The 21,798-nt window shown below is 44.2% G+C and overlaps 3 protein-coding genes across 4 annotated transcripts in view; 2 read left to right on the top strand and 1 right to left on the bottom strand.

Annotated features, from left to right (window-relative positions):
* Positions 1-11,229, top strand: part of LOC134022597 (AT-rich interactive domain-containing protein 5B-like) — a 46,739-nt gene extending 35,510 nt beyond the window's left edge. Inside the window, exons 9-10 of the mRNA XM_062464234.1 lie at positions 6,664-6,880; positions 7,144-11,229. Of these exons, the coding sequence (XP_062320218.1) occupies positions 6,664-6,880; positions 7,144-9,120 (2,194 nt within the window). The 3' untranslated portion in view covers positions 9,121-11,229. The remainder of the gene's footprint in view (positions 1-6,663; positions 6,881-7,143) is intronic.
* Positions 11,230-11,681: 452 nt separating this feature from the next.
* On the bottom strand, positions 11,682-17,480 carry rtkn2 (rhotekin 2). Of its 2 annotated transcripts, XM_062464233.1 has the most exons (13): positions 17,230-17,369; positions 16,741-16,830; positions 16,102-16,304; positions 15,965-16,020; positions 15,804-15,857; positions 15,434-15,551; positions 15,051-15,251; positions 14,609-14,703; positions 14,098-14,204; positions 13,843-13,974; positions 13,531-13,702; positions 13,305-13,412; positions 11,682-13,127 (listed from the first exon to the last, which is right to left on the bottom strand). In XM_062464233.1, exons 3-13 carry the CDS (start codon positions 16,263-16,265, stop codon positions 12,514-12,516), a joined length of 1,821 nt encoding a protein of 606 aa, XP_062320217.1. In that variant the 5' UTR covers positions 16,266-16,304; positions 16,741-16,830; positions 17,230-17,369; the 3' UTR covers positions 11,682-12,513. The 2 variants fall into 2 exon arrangements, with proteins under 2 accessions (XP_062320217.1, XP_062320216.1); XM_062464232.1 differs by lacking the exon at positions 16,741-16,830 and having other exon boundaries at positions 17,230-17,480.
* An 864-nt stretch (positions 17,481-18,344) lies between these two features.
* The window catches only part of cep170aa (centrosomal protein 170Aa), a 34,317-nt gene continuing 30,863 nt past the window's right edge, over positions 18,345-21,798 (top strand). Inside the window, exon 1 of the mRNA XM_062464230.1 lies at positions 18,345-18,478. The gene's annotated coding sequence lies outside the window, so the exon portion shown is untranslated. The remainder of the gene's footprint in view (positions 18,479-21,798) is intronic.

The raw sequence follows: 21,798 nt of genomic DNA, 5'->3' as shown, positions 1-21,798 counted from the left end.
GTATTTTTTGACCTAATCAATAATACACTCATATGGTTTCTGTGTCTTCCTGCTTCTGTAAGGAAAGCAAGCCATTCTATTTTCCTCATTCAGAGTTGCATGGTATTATACACTTTGGCAATATTGTGACCTCTGACTTACATTAGTGACCCAGGCCTTTCCTAGTCACACCTTACAAAGTCCTAACTTATGGCTATGCAGGCATAGGGAGTCAGGTGGCTGAGCGGTTAGAGAATCGGGCTAATAATCAGAAGGTCGCTGGTTCGATTCCGGGCCGTGCAAAATGACGTGTCCTTGGGCAAGGCACTTCACCCTACTTGCCTCGGGGGAATGTCCCTGTACTTACTGTAAGTCGTTCTGGATAAGAGCGTCTGCTAAATGACTAAATGTAAATGTATATTAAAACAGAATAATGACAGTTTATCAACGATACAAGAAACATAATTAATAGATATAGATATAGCATATTTCTGTCCTGGACATAACCAAGGGTTATGTGCTCATGAGCTTAATATAGCAAGGTATAGATCAAACATTGTTTATTACTGTATATTCAGAACATTTCAAACAGTATAGAAGTAATAAAATAATCATTATCTTTAATTGTTGTTAACTGATCAATGGTTTAAGGACAGACCTCTTCACCATGGTTACCCAACAGTTCCATTCTGCCTCTCTCTAACCTGACACCATTATCTAGGGGGGGTTTCGAACCCAAGCAAACACATGAACGGCGTCCTTTGAGAGCCATAGCTGCATTATGCACACACAGATTCTCAAGGTTAAACAAATGGCTAATGCAGTTTGCCTGGCTGCAGAAAACCACTCTTTCAGAAAGCCTCTCTCCGACGGGCGATTAAGCCCCAGCGAGGCCTCTGGGCTCCTCCCGTTCAGGCACCGGCATCGCCGCGGAAACAGACTTACCTGTCAAAAGACAGCTTAGCCAGCAATATTGCACTGAGCAATATTGAGGGCACAGGAGCTTTTTTTTGGTGGTACAGAGCATCTGTGGAAATAAGCAAAATGACAAGCACAGTTGGTCTGAATAAAGGTTCTAAAGTGTGAATGAGTGATGGGTGCAGATGTAATGCAAGGCAATATTGACAAGCGCGGTGGTTACAATTAGACTTGAATGGCTGGCTCTTTAAATTCAATAACATCTCTGGGTTACTACGGTAAATATCACCTTGAATGTGATAAAAGCAGTGCGGTGTACCCGGTAATTGGATACGGTTCAGCATTTCAACTGTATCTTCAGCCTTTAAGCTTCCTTGTACAAGCCAGTGCTGTATTCTGTCACCATGGTGGGAACCCGGGGGGGGGCGGAGACGGGGGGGGGGCACCCAGAGGGGGGCACAGGGCTGGGAGTGGGAGGTGGGAGGCTGGGGGGCTGAGAGAGGGACGAAGGGGCCAGTGAGGTGTGACTGCTGCGCTGGCTTTTTTCCCCCCCCCCCTCTTTCCAGCCACAGAAATACTGAGAAATAGTGCTGAATCAAAACAAACCAATAATAATCCACACTGCGGGGTGAATATCACCCTGTCAAAAAGGAGGGAGAGGGAGATACACATAGAGAGAGAGTGAGGGAAAGAAAGAGAGAGAGAAATGGTAGTAATATCAGCGAAAAAAAAACAAAAAAACATGGAGGGATTTTAGCTGAGGCTCACTGTTTCAGTTGCTCTGAGGGCAATTAACTTCACTGTATTATCTCAGCAAACAAAGCTATTCTTCCTTCCACCTCCCTGCGTTGGAAGCGTATGATGAATGACCCTGTTTGTGTGTTTGTTGAAATGTATGTTTTTTCCCTTGTGGAGCTTTGTTTCTCCCTAATGATTACTCAGCAATAAGGAAACACACACACTCGTTCGTGCACATACACCATCAAGATTTTTTTCTGGAACGTTCCTTACAACTTTTTGTTTTAGATTGACCCCCCCCCCCCCCCCCCCCCCCCGAAAGATGTGGCACATTTTGGATGTAATTGGGTTAGATTAAGTGAACATTCAGTGCTTGGTCTTTTTTTTGCTAAAGACCTTGGACATCCCATGCTCTGACTAATGTGAAATGATCCACATTATCCATTTACCTCACTGCAATGGAGATCATCTGAAATGGTTGCCTAGGAGACATTATTGTGAATGATATGGGGAGACATAATCACTGTATTTATGCTGCTCCAGAGTGGCTGTGCAAGCAGGATAATAAAGCGCAGAGTTAGAATTGAGCTTCACGATAACCTTAAGTAATTGTCATTTCCAAAGTTGCTCATTGCGGTCATCTGAGTGTTCATTAGCTTAAAGGGAAAAATCAATATTTAACATCCAACCAAGGTCTGCAACTCCAGCTGGGAAAAGCTCTAATGATATTTATTTAAACCGTTTCCCAGATTAGCTGTCAGGCCTGGCTCTCTGAATTAAAAATGAGGTCATGAAAAGATGGCATCAATAACCTTGAAATAGACTGCCTCGCTCCCGCTCTCTCTCTCTCTCTCTCTCTCTCTCTCTCTCTCTCTCTCTCTCTCTCTCTCTCTCTCTCTCTCTCCCTCTCTCTCTCTCTCTCTCTCTCCCTCTCTCTCTCTCTCTCCCTCTCTCTCTCTCTCTCTCTCTCTCTCTCTCTCTGCGCTTCTCTCCCTTCTTAGGCTTCACACTGGTTTCTTTGATTATACAGGTCAATGCTTTTTAACTGCTCTTAAATGTTTAATCTGTGGCTCCATACACAATCTGTGTTACAGAAACCCTACATATAGCGTACATGTTTTCACCAATGTAATGCGTTTCTAGGCTTCCAGTTATTAGAGCTTTAATACCTGCCATGTCGAAGCATATTACTGTAATTGCAGTGTGGGGAGTGGGGTAGAGGGTGGGGGGTGATATCCATGGCAACAGTGAAGCCATTTAGAATAATTTACTATTTTAAATCTCCCATGGTCAGGCGGAGTGGAAGAAACCGCAGAGAAGTTTATGAATTCCTCTCATCGTGAGCTAATATGGGTTATTTTATCAGATGAATTCCAGATGTACTCTGTGCGTATCCCAGGTGATGTGGAATCTTGGGTTTGTGTCTTTTGGATACAAGCACGTCACATCCAATTGTAGGCTGACAGATCTCCTATCGATTAATTTGATTTACTCCTCATGGTATTGATGTGGCTCTGTGTTCGCCCAGGCTGCAGAAAGAGGGAGAGAAAGAGACAAATAGAGAGGGAGAGAGAGAGAGAGAGAGAGAGAGAGAGAGAGAGAGAGAGAGAGAGAGAGAGAGAGAGAGAGAGAGCGCGAATACTGCGCTTAGTGCATAGGCTCACGACAAGATTAGAAAGCTCTTGGTCATTCTCCCCGCTGTGGTTCATGTTAGTGTAGCTATGATCCTGAAACGTATCCCTTACTCATCCCTTACTCATAGTCATTAAGTGTTCCCTGTTCACCGATGGCAATCTGATACTTATGAAAATAGATTGGTGCTATTTATAATTTGGGAAGAGTTTGTAAACAAATTATATATAGCTTCAAATGAAATATGTTCATGCATATATGGAAGTTTAGAAGGTTAAAAAGAAGGAATGTTGCTGGTTCTGCTCCTTCCCGTGAAGGTGTGCAGGAACACATTGCGTATTGTCCCTTTAATTCAAACCACTCAGTCGGTGTGTTGCCCAACACCTGCCATGATTAACGTTTACTGTGGGTAGTTAATGAGGGTTAGCCTGGAGGGAATGGTAAAGGTCAGTTTGGAGCGGGTATTTCCAGACTTGACAAAGGCCTTAGTTTTACATTCCTTCTCAATCTCCGTTTAACGGCGTGAATCAGGGTCACTTCAAGTGGTTTGACTTCTCGACAAAAGAGGAGCTTTGAAGCCAAATCTTTTCCAAAGCTAAAAGGGAACAATGTCTGTTTATCCCTCCGCTCACTCCCTTCTGAACACATGCTATTTGCTTTTCTACTGACAGGAGTTACTGTTTTGCCAGGCCTTTGAAGCGGTCTAATCAAAACAGTTGCTGATAAATATGGATTTCATTTTTTCTTTCAATTTCTTCCACACTTATTTTGTTATTGAGGTTGTAATAAAAAAATCTTATATTTTCTTCTGAATAGTTTGACAGCCTCAGGCACTGTCCACCAGCAAAGTTTTTTTTCAACGCATGAAAAGACTGTTGTAAACTAAACACAACGCCAGCTAAAATTAATTTCTACATCAGTAAAAGTGCTGAATGGAATAGCCTGCAGTCTTTTTCCACTGATTTGGTGACTTAGGCATTTCTTGGATTCCACACACTAGTCAGCCTGTGCAGTACTGTAAAACGCAGTTTAGACCAACCATTACATTGGTAGTGAGCCAGTCGAGTGTATTTTTGCATAGCTGCTGCTGTTGCATTTATTATAAGCATTTGAGCCACTGAATAAAAAAGCACTGACTTTGGGATCAGTAAAAAAGAAAAGTTAAATGTTGGAAGCTATGGTAGCATTTGCTTGATTCGATTATCATGACAAGTTGAATGTGACAGATATTCAAAATGTGCTTGCCTGTACAACATCCTGGATTCAGTTTATTGGGTAATTTTGACATGCTTCAAAGTGTAATGTACAAGAAAAATGGCTTCTCAAACAAAGCCTCAGTGAAACATTGCCATAAGCGGAAGTAAAGTATTTATTGATCCCATAAAAATATAAGCACTCCCCTTCTCATTTTCCCTGGGACTTTCAGTCGGTGCTCACTCTGCCCTCTAGTGCACAGATTGGTGTATTGCATCTGTTTTTGTAATTGCCTTGGCCTGTTGTATTCATTACTAGAGGTATTCCTTAAGGGGGCATTTCCTACTTTGAACTATGCAGGATCGCCTGAAGAGTAAGGAAACCTTTATTGCATCGAGGCAGCAAACTCTCATCACAGAGTGTACACCTGAATTCGTCTCCTAGCCTCCCAAATTACAGAAATATACATGCAGACAGCCTCCTCAGCCTGCTCTGTGCTTTCAGGAAATTGCTACTTACATAAGTGGTAGTATTGTATTATCATTGCTGTATTATGTGATTGTGGACCGGTTATATGCACAGCCAGACTCATTCCCTGTCTCTCCCAGTGTGGGTGCTATGTGTAGTCCGATGGTTCAATTCCAATCTCAGAAGAAGCAGGCTTCCTGCGGCTTGAACACGAGGGGAAAAAGAGGCTAACAGTTGCTTTGTTAGATTCTGTTATTCAAAGTGAAATTACATGGAGGGCAGCTCCAGAATACTGATTCTGTTAAAGTGCCATACGACAGGGGTTGCTAATGGGGTTTTCCGTCGAAGGTAGCAGCAGCAATTGGCAGAAATGTATGACACAGTGGCTCCCAGACCCATAATGATATTCCACAGAGTTGATTCAGGGCAAGGCAGCCATTCTTCATCGAAAGATAAAAATGCCTGGTCTTTTCTGGTGTGTTCGTAGTGCCTGAAACACAATGTAAAAAAGATTTTATTACCATCCCTGTCTCTACATATATATGTAGATACTCAATCCACACAGGGGTGTGATTGGTGTGAGGCTATCCGCACTATAGATGCCAGACACAACATGGTGCTGGGTGATGTTCATCCCTACAATAGATCATATCCTCCACCATTTATCATGTGTGCAGAGAAAGGGATGCAGTCAGGGAATAGGAATGTGTTTACTATGTACAGTATATAAATACATATGTATGTTTTTGGTAGTTAGTCATATTTAGTAAGCACATTATGGCTCAGCGGAGCGGTGCTTTATGGAGAATCGTTTTCTTTGTGCTCTATTAACATCTGTCCTTCATCTCTGTCCCTCTTTTTCTTTCTCTCTCTCTTTCTCTCAAATAAGTCACATTTAATCGTACATTTCCTTTTCTGGCCTGGGGCCTTGTGCCAGCTGAATGAAATGTAGTTTTACCGCTTTCTCTGCCAGCACTTTTGTTCCGAGGAAAAATAACAAAAATCCCACGGAGACACTTGAACTCTCTGAGGGATTTTTTTGTTTCTTTTGAAGAGGAGACGAAGCTCTCTTGATTTATTTTTTGTTTAACCACAGCAGTGTCCCTTAAAAGGAATTGAGTAACTAGTCAGTGTACTATTCGTACATGTGATAAAGCTTTTATTCTTGTCTCATGACCATAAAAACCGTTTCCTGCATCGTTTTTCAGATTGTTATCTTCACAAAGGAGTTGGAACGGCTTTTAAAAAGAATATTTAACCACTAGAATATTTGTTTTCAATACATCTCACATATCCCTTCACATTATTCTGACACATATCCTATATTCATTTAGCATGCCGAGTAACAAAAGCCAGAATTTTTTCATTATTCTGAGCAGAACTGAGAATAAGTTATTTTAGAAGGTTTACACAGCTGTAAATTGTTAACTGTCTTTATGGTAATATGATTTGAAGATCACCACACTTATATGCCTTGCTTTAGTGCACACTGCACACTGTATGTCTGCCAACAGAACTAGTACATACAAGATCTGTTGAACCATGCTCCATACAAACCCATTCACGCCCACAAATGTATTATTTTGGTCAGCCTACTGTGAAAAACATTCCCTGCTGTTGCCTCTGAGGTAATGGAAGGCAGTTTTTCCTCTGCCACAGTTTAGTTATGTGGTAAATCTCACCTTTTGGACTATGGTTGATTAACTCTGAGCGTTTTCCTCCTGACCTCTCCAGACTCCTCCTTCCATACGAGAGGCACACCAAGGGAGAGAAAGACAAGCCCCTCCCCTCAGCCAAGTCTAAGAAGCCGGAGGTGGCAGGCGGGGGGGTGGAGGGGGCCGGCAAACCGAAGGCTGTCGCTGGCGTGAAGAGGACCAAGAGTGGAGCGAACCAGAGACAGACGGCCAAGAGGGAGAAGGATGAGACGATCACAGCCACAGAGCAAACACAGGTCAGTCTCAGGATTGTTAACTTGCCCTCTCTCTCCCTCTCTCTCTCACTCTCTCTCTCTCACTCTCTCTCTCTGTAACTCTTTTTCTCTTTCAATTCAATCTTTATTGTTCACAAATGTGGAAAAGCTGCCTTTGGCTTTACAGATTGGTCACTGTCATTTCTCTCTCTTTGTCTGGCTATTTTTTTCATCCTTTCACTTTCCCCAATTTCTGTGCGTGTGAACTAATCGTGGCTCTCTGGTGTCCTGCCCCCCCCCCGAAGGTGGACGATGTGAAGGAGGACACACCGGATCCCGCCGTCGCAAACCAGGAAGTCTCGACCAGAGATGAGCCAGAGGAGGAGGAGCTACAGCTCACCCTCAAGAAGGAGGAGCCTCTGAGCGAGGACAAATCCCCCGTCATCCTCCTTCCAGACTCAGACTGCAGTACCCCTCAACCCGCCCCCCTCACCAGAGACCCCTGCCTCCTGCCCGAATGGCAGCCCCCAAGGGCCTCTGGCCAGGAGACGGACAAGCCTAGCCCCAACCACCGGGACCAGTCTGAGAGGCTCCCCAGTAGGAAGTACTCGCCCTCCTGGGACCACAACAAGCCAGTTGGGTTTAGCTGTCCCCCAGAACCAGGCAGACTGGACCCTCCTGTAACCAAGGAGCCTGTAGAGATTCACGGAGGCAGGGTGGGGAAGGTGCTGCCCATGTGCAAACAACCACCAGCACCCCCAAAGCAGCAGCATTCAGACTCCACGGACCCCGTGGCAGACAAGCAGGACTCTGCCTGCAAGAAGGAGTCCAGTCAGGGTCAGTTTACAGCTCCGGTGTACTCGAAGGTAAACCTTGGGGTCATGTCGCCCCTAGCCAAGAAGAAGCTTCTCTCTCAGGTCTGCGAGACCAATCCGTACTCCTTCAGTGCCCCTCCTCCCCCTCTTCCTCCTCCTCCTTGTGCTCCTCCTCTCCTCAGCCCTCCTCCCATGATCAGCGATGTTTGTGACAGGGTAGAGGAGGCAGTGGGCCAGAGGCAGGGCTCTTCTCCAGACATCCCAGAGATCGCTCCCGTCTTCAGGCCGTCAGTCATCCAGCACGCCCAGAGCATCAAGCCCCACCTACCCCAGGAGAGGAGCCCCTTAGGGGATCTGTCCGAGTCCTACTCCGGCCGGGTGAGTCACCTCCAGACCCGGATCAACCCTCCATGGCACCCCTACCTCCACCGGCCTGAACCCCAGGATGGGGTGGAGAATGCTGGGGAGAAGCTGATGCAGGTGCCCCCCCAGGCGCCCAGCTATAGAGGCGATTGCTACTCCTCTCCTCACCTGCACAGCCTCTACCGGCAGACGGAGAACTGCCTGAATCAGGAGAGGATGTGCGGATATCCTGGTGGAGATAAAAGGGGGCATTTTATCAGGGACTGTGAAAACGGGGAGGGCTTCCACACCGGCACCACTGACAGAGAAAGCCTGGCTTACAGAGCTCCTCTTTATCATGAGAGGACACACACACACGGGGACAGAGCTCTGGAGGACGAACCGCGGGATTTCAGCATCTCCAAACCGGTCTCTCAAAGGTTGTCCTTCTCCAAGCCCTCGTTCTGTGGCCTCCCATATCCCATAATGCATCAGGGTTTGGACTCTCACCCCAAGGCATGTCGGGTTCCCCCCATGACCATCTCCGCCCCCAAACACAGCAGCCAGGACGCCTCCCAGTTGTACCCCAGCTGCAAACCCTCCTCCGAGTCCCTCCCCACCCGAGTCCCCTGCAAGCGGAGCCTGGGGGAACTGGAGAACGAGGGGCTGCCCGACCGCAAGATCCGTGTGGTCACGCCCATGCACCCCGCCGGCTCGCTCCGCCGCAGCGACCCGCAAGGCGAGGAGCTCAAACCGGCCGAGCCGGCCCACGCCATCCACCTCAACAGCCACATTCCCGGGGAAGGCCACACCTACCCTGCCCACGCCCCCATCTACCCCGGTATGTACCCAGGGTCACTGGTCCATGCCAGGCAGGACACCCTGCAACACCCCCTCCAGTACCTGAAGAGCCAGACAGCTGTCTCCCCCCTCATGCCCCCCCTGGCCTTCCACTTCATGATGCTCCAGAGGCAGTCGATGGCGTCGGGGCCAAGCCCCCACCATTATTACAGACACCCTGGAGGGGCAGCAGCTCTGTACGGGGACCTCCTACACCACCTCTACCCCCTCTCCACCCTCACCCCCCCTCCGCTGTCGTCCGTGCACCCCAGCACCAGACTCTAGTAGCCGAGCTGCGCCCCTACTAAATCTCCCTCCCACCCATACGTCCCCTTTCTTTATATCTCTGGAACAGTGGAACTTTTTGTTGTTGTTGTTGTGTTCTATGATTCCGTTGAGCATGAGCAGACTGTGGAAGGTTGAGGATGAACTCTTCGTTCTAAGATGGGCAAAAGAAAAAAAAAAAAAGATTTTGTCTCCCTCGCTCGTGTATTTGTTTGTGTGTACCGTTTGCACTGCTTCGTAACCCCACTTAGCCTAAAGGTATGTTTGTCTCCATTTGCACATCATGTTACTGTGTTTGTGTAATGTTCCACCAAGCAGGTTATTTCTCTCACGTATAAGTCAGGTCCTTTCTTACTATCTGTGACGGCAGAGGGAGCCATGGAAAAGCCATTGGCAGACAGCACACACCCGAGAGGGGTAATCCTATTTGCTGGGTTTCTAAAAGGTTTTGGATCCATGAGCAACATCACTGTAGTACCGACAACAGAAGTCCCCTCTGAATGTGTTCTGGGGATTTCATCATAACGTTGAAACACTAACAAAAAGAAGAAAAAGAAAACATGCCATGAATGTCTCAAAATAAACTCTTTAAGCTTAAGGTTTACCAAGGGGGGAAATGCCATGCAGCTGTAGAACATTACTCAATTTTTAATCAATGTATTATTATTATTTTTTTTATAATTTTACTTGTCTCTGGTGCAGTGTTGTAGCCTGTTCATGTTACAGTGAAACCACCTGGATTCTACAAAATGACTGCTAAAACCATGGTGCTGTTCACTTCAAAACCACAATGTGCTGAGGTGCTGTACTCGTTCTTGGCAGAACGTTGTTTTGTGACGAATTATGAAGCAGCGATCTACTGTGGAATGCTCCAATTTATGCAGTACATTTAAATGCTCATTGACTTGAAATACTGTTACAAACAGATTTCCTCATTGGACAGTGACCTTCTATACCACTGAATGTGTCATGAGATTGCTTTGGGAGTATGTGTGCCTTTTACGATCTTTTATCAGAGCACCAGGGTCACAAGGATTTATCTTTAACTCTAAGTGACATGGAGACACCCTTAAACAATGAATTTACCTAGTTGTCATCCATCATTTGTTATACATCTGGCAGGGATATTTGGGGTTAAAAAAGGTTTAAAGAGATTTATGTCAGACACAGGGGCAGTTCTGGGGGGGGCCAGTGCCCCTGTGACAACAAGCTTGGACCCCCTTGTGGCCCCCCTAAATGTAGGGTCTGAATCATGATAAACATGACCTTTTGCCTGTTAATGCCTGCAATGCATTGAAGAAAACGATATGACAACAAAAATGTTTAATGTAACTGGCCCCTCTTAACAGTACAAATGGCCCCAGCTTGCCCCCCCCCCCCCCCCCCCCCCCCCCCGATTTAAATGGTCTAGAACCTCCCCTGGTCAGACTGCAAGGCAACGCCTGAAGACTGGAAAACACCTGGTCTTGTTTTTACAGCCTCCAAAACTGCTGTTAATGGGGATTTAGGACATTTGAAACACTGCTACACGTGCTGTTAAAAGATTGTTGTAAAGCCTATCACCACAGATTTTACAGGACACTTAATATTAATGTGTTTGTTTATGATTAAGTACATTTTCTACGCATTTGCCTCAGAAAAGCCAGTAGAGACAGTGGTAGTCTTAATAGGCCTTTAAATATTTCAGCTTCAAAACATAGTTTCTAAGTAAACTTCTTTAGATTTATTTCCTGTGTAAATTATACTGTAAATATTATTGACTTCTGACACATTGGTTGTTGTTGTCATGTATACTGTATGTAGGGTATAATCTGTAAATATTATAAGTGCATACTGCAGGTCACACAATCTAGTAGTGTTGTCTTATTGCTCAATCTCAAGGTCACCTTCACTGATAGGAACACTACAGATATGAATGAGGACACTTTTATTTGCTTGTTTTGTGTTACTGTGTTTCACATTGTTTTCATATTGTTCACCTTTAAAGTGTTTTTTTTTTATACGATGTGCCATCTGTTTACCCATCACCCAGCTGGCAAACCAGAGGAAAAAAAAACATTTTGTATTATATGACCCTCTGTATATTTAATTAAAATATTTTAATATCTACTCATGTCCCTGTGTGTAATCCCTCTCACGTTGCTTTGTATTATTCTTTTAAGGGCTCTGGTATTCTGACAGATGGGTGGGGTCGGGAAAAGCTACAGTGAAATATTGAAACTCTGCAATCTGCCAGCATATGAACTCAAATATGGAAAATCCCTCAGGACTTGAACAAAGGTTTATAACCCAGCTTGTTTACTTTACAATCCACTGAGAGTCTGTTAAGTTTTATCAGGGATAATTCTGCTCTGTGGTGCAGCTGCACTCTTGAAAGTGATATAATAGGAACACTTGGCTTGCTTGATAAGAGCAGTATTTGCTGCAGCGTTAAAACACATGCTTATGTTCCAGCTGAACAGTAGATTGTGAGCCATTGCCCCCTAGTGTCCCAATTCTATTCTGTAATATTCATAGAGTAACGGCATGCTTTTAAAAGATAATGAGAATACACAACCAAAAAGAGTAAACAGATTTTATTGCAGATATTACAACATTAATGGCAGGGTAAAAATTGAACATGGGGTAAAAATCTACTACAATATATTTTAAACAGATAGAATTCCTGCCAAGTAAACACATTACAGGCAAGACAAATTACAGACTTAAATTACAAAGTTAATCTAAAACATTATTGATATACAATTATTATAAATGAAAAGTTATAATTCTACAAAACCTTTTCATAAAATCTGTTCAATACATTTCCACAAGTTTCAATTACGTTCCACTAAAAAGTAAAAGTAAACAAAAATGTAAGTGGTAAAAACTGACAAGAGTGCTGTGCATTAGTTTGGTCCTATAGAAAAGTGTTTTACAGTTAACAGACCCCATGTGCTGTAGCTACATTACAGATCATTAACTTCTATTGGTGATATTCCAGTTAGTACACTTAGTCTTTATAGTATAATGTAAAGTGATATCATTCCCATCAGTGTTATTGCATCCTGCTGATCTGTGCATTGTGACCTACCAGGAGAACACTGGAGCAAGCTGAAAATGGACACCCCTTCTCAAATATTCCCTTCAGTTCCACTTTGATCACAGTGCTCAACAGAACACAGCATTACAGCGACATGTTCTGGTTAAGAAAGAACAGTTAGTGGTTTCAGTCTAGTCATAGTGTTGAGGTAAGTGGCGTACATTATAGAAAATACTACATCACAGGACTTCTGTCATTCTGAATTTGATCATTCTTAATTGCTTACAGTCACAGTACCTGGGACCGGTCTGTCTTTAAAATATTTCCATAATCATCTATAAAAGACTCCCTTTAAAACATATAATCACGAATCACCAGGCTTTAGGGTTAATCTTCTCCCTGAAAGACTTCCGCATCTTGCTGCGTGGAGCTGGTACCGGTCTGGGGGGGTCGTCCTGCTCTGGAGCCTGGTACCCCCCCAGCAGGAGCTGGGGCCCGGAGGGCTCCACCTGGCTCAGGGGGGCGTTCTTCCGGGCCGGGATCTGGTTCCTCTGGAGCTGCTGGATGATGGCGGAGAACTTAGTGTCCAGAGAAGGTCGCCCAGTCTTGGTTCTTGGCCTTGCCTGAGCGCCCCTGTTCTCCTTCTCCTGGTAAAGAAGAGGAGGAGGAGGAAGGGGAGGTTTAGCTGGCCTGATGGGCGTGGCTTCTGGGGTGTAAGGCTGCTGGTCCGAGGGTGGGGGCGGGGCCCGTCTTTTCTTGTTGGCATTGGAGGAGGAGCTGGAGGCGGGGCTAGGACAGGGGCTGTCTTTGATTGGCTTCAGGACAGTTTTCTGTACAACCATAGGGCGGGTCCCATCAAACAGAGTAGACCAGTTGGGCGGTTCCCTCTCCTCCTCGTGGCCAATAAGGAAGTGACCTCCTGTTTCCTCAATTTTGCTGTGGATGATGTCCGTGATGCTCTCCAACTTTCCAGGAGAGTTGATACCTAAAACAAAGCAAATAAAAAAAATCTGAGAATTTCAGAAACATTATGGGAAACTTCTCATCAATCAATCCTGCATAAGCACAAATTTATATGGATTATAGAGAAAACATGAGTGCTGTGCTGGAGCATCCTTCAGAGGTCAATCTAGGAACTAGATAAGTCGAGAACCAAACCCACTCAGGTCATTGTAGACGGAGTCAGCCTGTTTGGTGAGGAACAGAGGGGGTTTCCGTGGCGACAGGACCTCAATCTTCATCAGCTGGTTACAGCAGTGCAGCCACTTACCTGAGGAAGAAACACAAGACATGGAAGGGTTGTGAGCAAACAAGACTTCAGGAGAATCGCTTTCAGACAGCTAGAGGATGAACCTGGCCGTGGGTCCATCAGATCTGAGAACGCTCACTCTGGTCATAGAAGTGCTGCCAAAAGGCCTCCAGCCAGTCCTCCAGTTCCTGCCTGGTGTCGGTGCTGAAGAAGTGGGCCTGAGAGCCTCCTGGGGCTGGGTTGAGGATGGTCAGACTGTTGGACCGCCTGCTCGACCCTGGATCTTTATCCACCACTGTGATCCTGGTGTCCTGGAACGAGAGCAGAGATGAGATGAAACACTAACAACCTTTAGACGCCTCTTGCAGGTAAGACTGATGGTTCGATCTGTTCTGCAGTAACAGAAATAGTTCTTATACTCCACAAGGCAGGGTTCCATGGTGTGGTTAACCTTTTGGATGGGGATGCGTAGCCAGGGATCCACCTTGGCAGTGATTTCCTCAGGGGTGTAGTAGCAGGCCAGAGAGCCAGCGCTGAGGGCACAGTACAGACTACAGCAGCGGTACATTCCCTCCACACTTTGCTGCAACAAAATACACATTTTAAAAAAGTATTATTACCGTGTTTCCCCCCCCCCCACATAAAAGTTTGTTATTATCTTGTATGGTATGGCACTGTATGGCAACACTGAGCTAGTGTAGCTAACCTCCTGACTGAGGTAGCCTGTCATCATGTGCTGGGTCATGCAGAGGGGTTGGGCCACCAGGCAGCAACACAGGTTACCATAGAGCGGCAGCCAAGAGGATGACTCCGCTGAGGAGATGCAATGAAGTTCAGGTTAGTAGTTAGATAGACTTTGGATTTAAGTAAGGGGAGTGCCGAACATTTTCTGTCGCCGTTTGACTTCCTACAGCTGTGTAGTGTAGATGTTTTTGTAGTGTGTCTCGCGTAAGCTACAGCGTTGCAGTGAGCTACACTGGTTTGAAACCACAGGTAATGGTAATTTCACCAACAAATCGTTTACTAATGTCAGAATAAATCCTACAGCGAAAATGTATATGTGAGGAATGTTATAGCGAATTTTGACTATGGCAGTCAGTGTAATACTGTGTGTGATATTCTCTGCCATACAACAAGCAGGACATAAATACACACTAATAAAAGGAACATTCCGTATAATATCGATAGCAGCTGCCGAAGACTGCTTTGGCTCGTACCGTCCTGGAGGACGATGAAAGAGTGGGACTGGAAGCTGCCCTCAGCCTCGTCCAGGCCCAGAGAAGTGTAGGCCAGCAGGCTATACCTGGCTCCTCTGAAGAAGAAACACACACATGTTAAATGTCAATCCATTTATATTTAGTCATTTAGCAGACGTTCTTATCCAGAGGGACTTACAGTAAGTACAGGGACATTCCCCGAGGCAAGTTGGGTGAAGTGCCTTGCCCAAGGACACAACGTAATTAGCACGGCCGGGAATTGAACCGGCAACCTTCTGATTAATAGCACGATTCCCTAACCGCTCAGCCATCTGACTCCCATACAATAACTCTACATAATAATACAGGCTGATACAGGTTACAGGAACTTATGTCTTCTTATTTAATCAGAAATCAATTGCAGGCAAGTAACAATAGGGCTGCAGAACAGGAAATGACATACGGTGGGATGGGATTGGACTGGAGGAAGGCGTCAGGGTCTCCTGCTTCCAGCAGGGGGCAGAGTTTCCTTCCGGAGGTTCGGCCGAAGGAGCTCCGCAGCTTCTTAGCCAGCTTCTTGGGGGTGTTGACCATAGTGGTCTCGTCCTCGATGGCACAGCTGTACAGCTCCACCTTCAAATCAAACTGGGGCGGTGCCTCACTGCTGTGGAACATCGATGTGGACGTTGATTTCGAAATCATTATCCTTTTTGTTTCGCGTTTGGCCTAACTTTCTCCAGTTCATTTCAGGTGGTTGTGGAACTAAACCAGGACAGCCGAATTGCATCTACTAGCAGTATTTCACACTATTCTGCATGTTAGCTGTGGTGCGAAATCACTACTCACAATATTGTTACACCTTCAAAGCAAATGTCGGTCAACGATCGGTCCACAACCACCATCTCTGTGTCAAATACTTCTGATCCAATTCTTATCAGGCAGAAGACAGCCACCCTCCGTGAACCTAAAACAGGGGTGTCTTTGTCATCAGCGGTTCCAAAAACCAAGTTAGATAGCAGGGGGTCTGTTAGAACACACACACACACACACGCGCACACACACACACACAAGCATACAAACACACATACACGCACAAGCACCACACAGACTTATAATTAATTGAAATGAACTCTTCATACCACATGTTTATTTTCCTTCAACAAGCAGCTGTTGAAAAAGCACCTGCATTTTCTATACGGAATAAAGGGGAACTCACTGCCTTTGTTATTGAAATGGTCGGAATCCTTCCACATCAACGGAATTCGCAGGCCTACAGTGCCAAGCAGAGAAAATCAAAAGGTTTATCACAAGTGCATTCATTCCAATAAACAAATTCAAGAACACAAAAAGAGCAACATGAAATCCAAGGAATTTTACCAGATATCGCCACTTTCCCTGGACAAGCCACGCGATCATTAGAAACTGGAAACGATCTATAGGATAGACAAAATAAAGGTTAAACAATTACCCAATGTGTGCTTGCATGATGGCAAGAACACTCTATAACCAATCACCTTCTCCTGGAGGACATCATCATATCCTGTTCCTCCTTCTTCTTCTGCAGCTCCGTGAGGTAGGCCTTGATGCGTGAGTTGCAGGTCAGGAGGTTCTTGGAAGCGTTGAGTACCTGCTCTTTTTTACTGCTGGCCACCAGCAGTTTGTAGGCACCCTCCCGCATGCGGATCTCAAAATCGATCTTTTCCTGGATGTTGGTGTCCTAAGAAAAAGATTGCCCCCGTTGTACACAGGTAGATTAAATGAGTCACAGTTTATGAGGTCATGTGATCCTAAAGCTATAGAGATGTACAGACCTGGTGCCAGACACAAGACACAGTGATGAATGGTAGAATGAATGAGTAACAGCTACTGATGAACTAACTGATTCAGACAGGTTTGATGTTGTGAGCAACGATATGGCCTATAGCGTGATGTAAATGGACTGACAAACTCTGAACTAGTAATGAATTATTATTATTCTGTAAGCTAAAACAATTTGTATGCGTTTATTTTAATTTTATTTTTAACACTAAGCTTTGATGACACCCTCTCAGCAGGTCAAAGAGCATTTTCCCACTGTTTTAGTAAAGGAGATATTTGTATGCGTTTAAACTTCAGTAAACTTCATCCTCCCTTGAGCCTTGAATTCTGACTACCTGTAGTTTCTTAGAAATCTGTCAAATGTTCAACAAATTCATGTCCTCTACAATTTGAAGCGTGTCATTCAATCTGTTCATGCATCTCGCCTGCAAGAACTGTTTTTAGAAGTATTACCAATACAAAAGCACAATTTGTACCTGCGTAGCTGGCAGCACTGACACAAACACTGCAAGGCCGTTGCTTTATGGCGCAAGGAATGCACCTGACATGCAGCTACGCTACACATGAAGTAGCCTACTAGTTGAATTTGATCAAGAAAGTCGTCTTAATTTCAGATAATATTGCAAGCTAATCTAACGATAAGATATAGGAAAGATGGTAGAAAAGGGTTCGCGCTATTGTTATTCGCTTTATTTACAGTAGCTGAGCAGGTGAGTTAGCTAGGCTAGCTAGCTTCCTCACACGTCAGCTAGCGTTATCTCGCTAGCTAACTAAAGTTAGCACTGCTCGTGCTTTCAGATATCTAACGTTATTCTTAATCTTACCTCGGACTGCAAAAACACAGTACTTTCTATTATTTTCTTTCTTTTGATCTCCATAGCGAGAGAGGAGCATGCTGAAACAGAGGATCTGGAACTAGTGTTTCTTCTGAAATTTTGAACCTCCCGCGGATCATCCGTATTCGCCATTTGTGTATGGAAGGTTGGACAAACCCCTGCCCGCTGCACTCAAAACACGGATGACTGTGGCCAACCACAGCGTCTCTTCACTAGTCTGGAGAAGTCGTTTCACATCACAATATGAACCGGGGTGGGTCTTAACATTCAGCTATTTGAAATTGTACGTAATGGGATCGCTCCTCCTCCCCGATGCCTCCTGGAATATAAATCGAGTTTTTTTAAACAATGATAGGCTAGTTCGGTTGGTTTTCTCCAATGCCTCCTACTGTCAAACAAAAGGGGAGTGTACCATTTTTAAATTCAAAATTTCTAGCATTATTAAATATTCTAGGCTGTCTTCTTAAAAACGTGACATTTGTTTGAAATGTTTTGTATTTAAAAAATAAATTCAATTAGCAAACGGGGTAATATAATATATTATATATGTTTTTAATGCTATCTAAAATGTTGTTAATTGACTGGGTGGTCTCGTCCAATCAATAACCATGTGCTTCTAATAAAATGTTTTAGTTTAAAGGCAATTACGTTTATCTTGTCAACCGTAGTTTATCTATAAATAGTGTGCAATAATGGTTAATGCAATGCCTGCGTTACAAAATGAGTAGGCCTACAGGGTGCATCGTGAAGCTCTTACAAACGATCAAATATTTTAAATTGGGATCATAACTAATACATTTTAGATGAAATAATATGCCAGAAGGCATATTCAAATATTTTGGAATAACGACATAGAAACATGTCGTGGGCGAGTATCTATCCTTTCTCCATGCACATTTGTCCACTTCTTTCGTGGACTTACAAACATATTGTCCATACTCAAAAGCGCTGTAACAACCATCAAATGATGGAAGATCTATGTAGATGAGTGCACGCTACGAAGATCGGTTACCAATGGTACAGTGCTGAGCGACAGGAAACCCGCCCACCGTGTTTAGCTGGAAGTGCATACGCTGGCGTGGAGGATGTTGGTCTCCGCTAGTTGGAATAGCGTAATTGCTGAGCAACTGAGTGGAGAAGGACGCTCACAGTGAGGGATAGGGCAGGGCATTCAGCTCAACACAGTGCCTCAGTCTCCATAAAAGACAGACGTAGCCTATAGAACAGCCACAAAAGGGTGAGTTCTCTTATGCATGTTACATATATTATAGTTAAGGAGGGCTACCCGTGTGTACACATATGTAACTATTTTTTCTAGATTTATAGGCCTGTATGGAAAATATACAATATGTGGAGAAGCGTGGGATACAAATATTCTACATATAATAAACGCATTCTTTCTCCTCCTTTATTGTTAATACTTGTGCCAAGCTTGGATTATAAATGATGATTCGACAGTTCTGTCCAGAATTGCATATGGCACCTACATTACTGTAGCCTATAGCAATAAACAACACATCCAAAATGGGACAATGTGAATGTGAAAACCTAAATGGGCTCCGATTGGCTGTGTCGCGAGACCAAGCCGCTTCATTATTGTCATAGCAGCATGATCACTCGTGCGGTGCATTGTAGAATTGTTGCGATCCCCTTGTTACATCCTTTACCGCCGCCGCACTGTATCAGATAGAAAAGATACCTACTTGCGAATGCATACAGATTATAGTTAGCTGCTCCAGTTTGCTGCTACAGAAGAACTGAAACAATTCGTCGAAGCTCACTGAGTTCAATGTGACCGACAAAATGCTTTATCTCAGCGGGACATTGTATCCACGGGGCAAATTAACCTTCGATTGCTCGGTACTATTGGTCATTCTGCCTGGTGTTCAAAGATAAATTCTTCAGTTTAGTTGCCCCGCTCCCCTCCCCCGATAATGGACCCCTTTATCGATAGAGGGGGCTTTGTTGTTCAAGTCAAGACAGCTGGCCTGGTTTGCATCCGCTCTCTCTCTTTGTGTGGACGTCGCAGTTGCAGGCTGTTTTGATTTGCCAATGGACAGTAAATATAACCACATTAATGTAACATAAGATTATTATCAATAGTTCTTAGATTTATACAGACCCCCATGTGGCATTAATGCACTCTGGTATCAAACGAATGCAGTGGAGACCTATCATTTGACGTCCTGGAGAATAACCTGAATAAAATAAATCTATTCAGGCTATACAGGCTGTGCCTACTGTGACAAGCTCCTTCCTCATCAAACAACCATTAGTCGTATCTTGATGTGAGACTGGTGTTCTTCTTAGAGAGCACGACAGCACACTGTCTGTGTCTTCTGGATAGCTGTCTCCTCCTGCAAGAATTTAAGAGTTTGGGCCTGTGCCACTAAACTAATAATCTCAGCCAGCTCTCTCTCTCTCTTTCTCTCACTGTAACCAGAGGATCCCTGTGAAGTCAGCTGCATTTTTTAAAGACTATGTCAGTGTCACAGGATTTCTGAAGTCTGTAAAAGAGAAGTGGGTCAGTGCAGTGAGGTACCAAACACTAGATAAACACGTCTGCATGTGTCCATATTCTCGTTGTTTCTTTGAGATTTGCTTCATCTCATAGTACAACATACACATGTTAAGACTACAATACTAACATAGTCAGAGGGTGGAGAAACGTCATGTGTATTGTTCACAATGCTGAATGTAGTCAGTTTAAGCACTGACACGTTTTTCCGTCTTAAAATGATAGGATGCCCCTGACCTAGGACTCAAGACTTTCCTTCAGCTTTATTGAAGCTTTCCTTAAATAAAAACTTCTCTGCCTGTCTCTGAACTTTGCTTTGTCGTTGCCATTGTGTTGAGAAGGAAGCAAAGGAAATGAGTTCCACTCACTTCAGTTGTATTGAATATTGTTTGTTAGGCCGTGCCTGCAGAATGACAGCCGTAGTGGCAGTTTTCTGTGTTGTGATGCTGGTATTATAACACATGCATCCAGGCACCAAGAATAGAACCAAACCTGTGTGTTAGTAGCCCAAAAAGGCCTCTATTAATCTTTAAGTAAAAGATACGTTTTTTATCCACGTGTACTGTTCATCAGAAACCTGTTTTGGAAAGATGTTGGATGTTTAGGTTGGTTGAGGGGCAGTTCTATGGGCATATGTGAAGCCCTCTGTGACATGCTTGCGTGTAAAAAGGGCTATACAAATAAATTTGATTTGATTTGATGTTGGTGTGTTTCCAGAATAACTCTTTCAACCAAGTCATAATGACCTTCACATCTGTTCTGGGGTGTGACATTATTTCCATGAAGTTTTCTAGTTTATATTTGACAAACGTTCAGCTGACGTCCTAGGCACCCTATTAGCTCCAGTATCAATGTTGTTTTTCCCCTCACCAGTGTCTGCTTCAGTACTATTTTTATCCGCTTCAGGAATTATAAAGGTTATCACCATGTGAATTGTCAGAGGTGATGCCGTTATTGCAAGGATACCCAACCGCTAATGTCTCTGTTAAGGACAGATCGACTTACAGTGCAGCTGAAGGGCTCTCAGAAGATGTTTGCTCTGTTTGATTGATATAACGGCTTGAGGTACTGCCATGTCCTCTGGGAAATCATTTTAAGGACTACAACGCAGTTTACCTGACCTTGATCTATATTCTTCACAACAACACATACAGTGCTGACTGAATCATTATTAAGCTCGTCTACATCGAAGCAGGTGATGTACATCTATACTGTCACCGTCTCCACTTTAGATATCTGACTTGACATATACGTCAAGCTTTTATTTACATATGTAGGTCGTACGAGTTATCGTGGTCAGTGAGCATGTGTGCTGTCTGCTTCTCAAGGCAAAAGGATGGATGGATGCTGGGTCAATGGAGGCGTTTGTTTGTTTGCATCTCACATGAACTGTGAACATGTGATGGGCATGGCTAGCTTTCCAGACCATATGGTATTTTCTGCTGCTCTTCCAGTTTTTCTCTCCCGTTGTAACAACAGGAGATCATTTCTGTGAGTGTTTCTGATTACTGGACCCAGTTACTGGAATAGGATGATAGTCTGTACTATTCCCCGATAGGATCATGAATGCAGGACCTTTGATGCAGTGTAATAATGTATAGCGATATGTAAAGGTAGTAAAATTGTTGAAGTAATAAATCTGTTTACATGGAAAAGGGTTATGGAAGAATGTAACTGTAAGTTTAGGATATTTTTTCTCTCTCTCTCTCTCTCTCTCTCTCTCTCTCTCTCTCTCTCTCTCTCTCTCTCTCTCTCTCTCTCTCTCTCTCTCTCTCTCTCTCTCTCTCTCTCTTTGTTGTCTGTTTAGAGACATGGGGGAGTCAGACAGATGATTCTGCAGAGAGCTTGGCAGATACATCTTATTCTGCTCTATTGGCTCCGCAGTGTCTCGTTGAGCATCCCTTGTTGGAGATGGCAATGTCAAAGCAAGTTCACTTCACTTTTCCTAACCTCTAACAGGACCTGACAACCGAGACTCTAACTTTAGACTCTTCAAGAATTTAAAGGGTCACTTTCTTCTCCAATTATATCTTATAAAC

This window comes from Osmerus eperlanus, chromosome 6, assembly GCF_963692335.1.
Source record: "Osmerus eperlanus chromosome 6, fOsmEpe2.1, whole genome shotgun sequence".
NCBI lineage: Eukaryota > Metazoa > Chordata > Actinopteri > Osmeriformes > Osmeridae > Osmerus > Osmerus eperlanus.
The sequence above is the reverse complement of the archived record's forward strand: the minus strand, read 5'-3'. Positions and strand labels throughout refer to the sequence as shown.

Coding starts and splice junctions, on each gene's coding strand:
- rtkn2 (XM_062464232.1), bottom strand. CDS start 17,373: ATGGCGAATACGGATGATCCGCGGGAGGTTCAAAATTTCAGAAGAAAC. Junction 16,021..16,101: donor ATGATGTCCTCCAGGAGAAG/GTGATTGGTTAT, acceptor TCTATCCTATAG/ATCGTTTCCAGTTTCTAATG. Junction 15,252..15,433: donor TTTGAAGGTGTAACAATATT/GTGAGTAGTGAT, acceptor GATGTTCCACAG/CAGTGAGGCACCGCCCCAGT.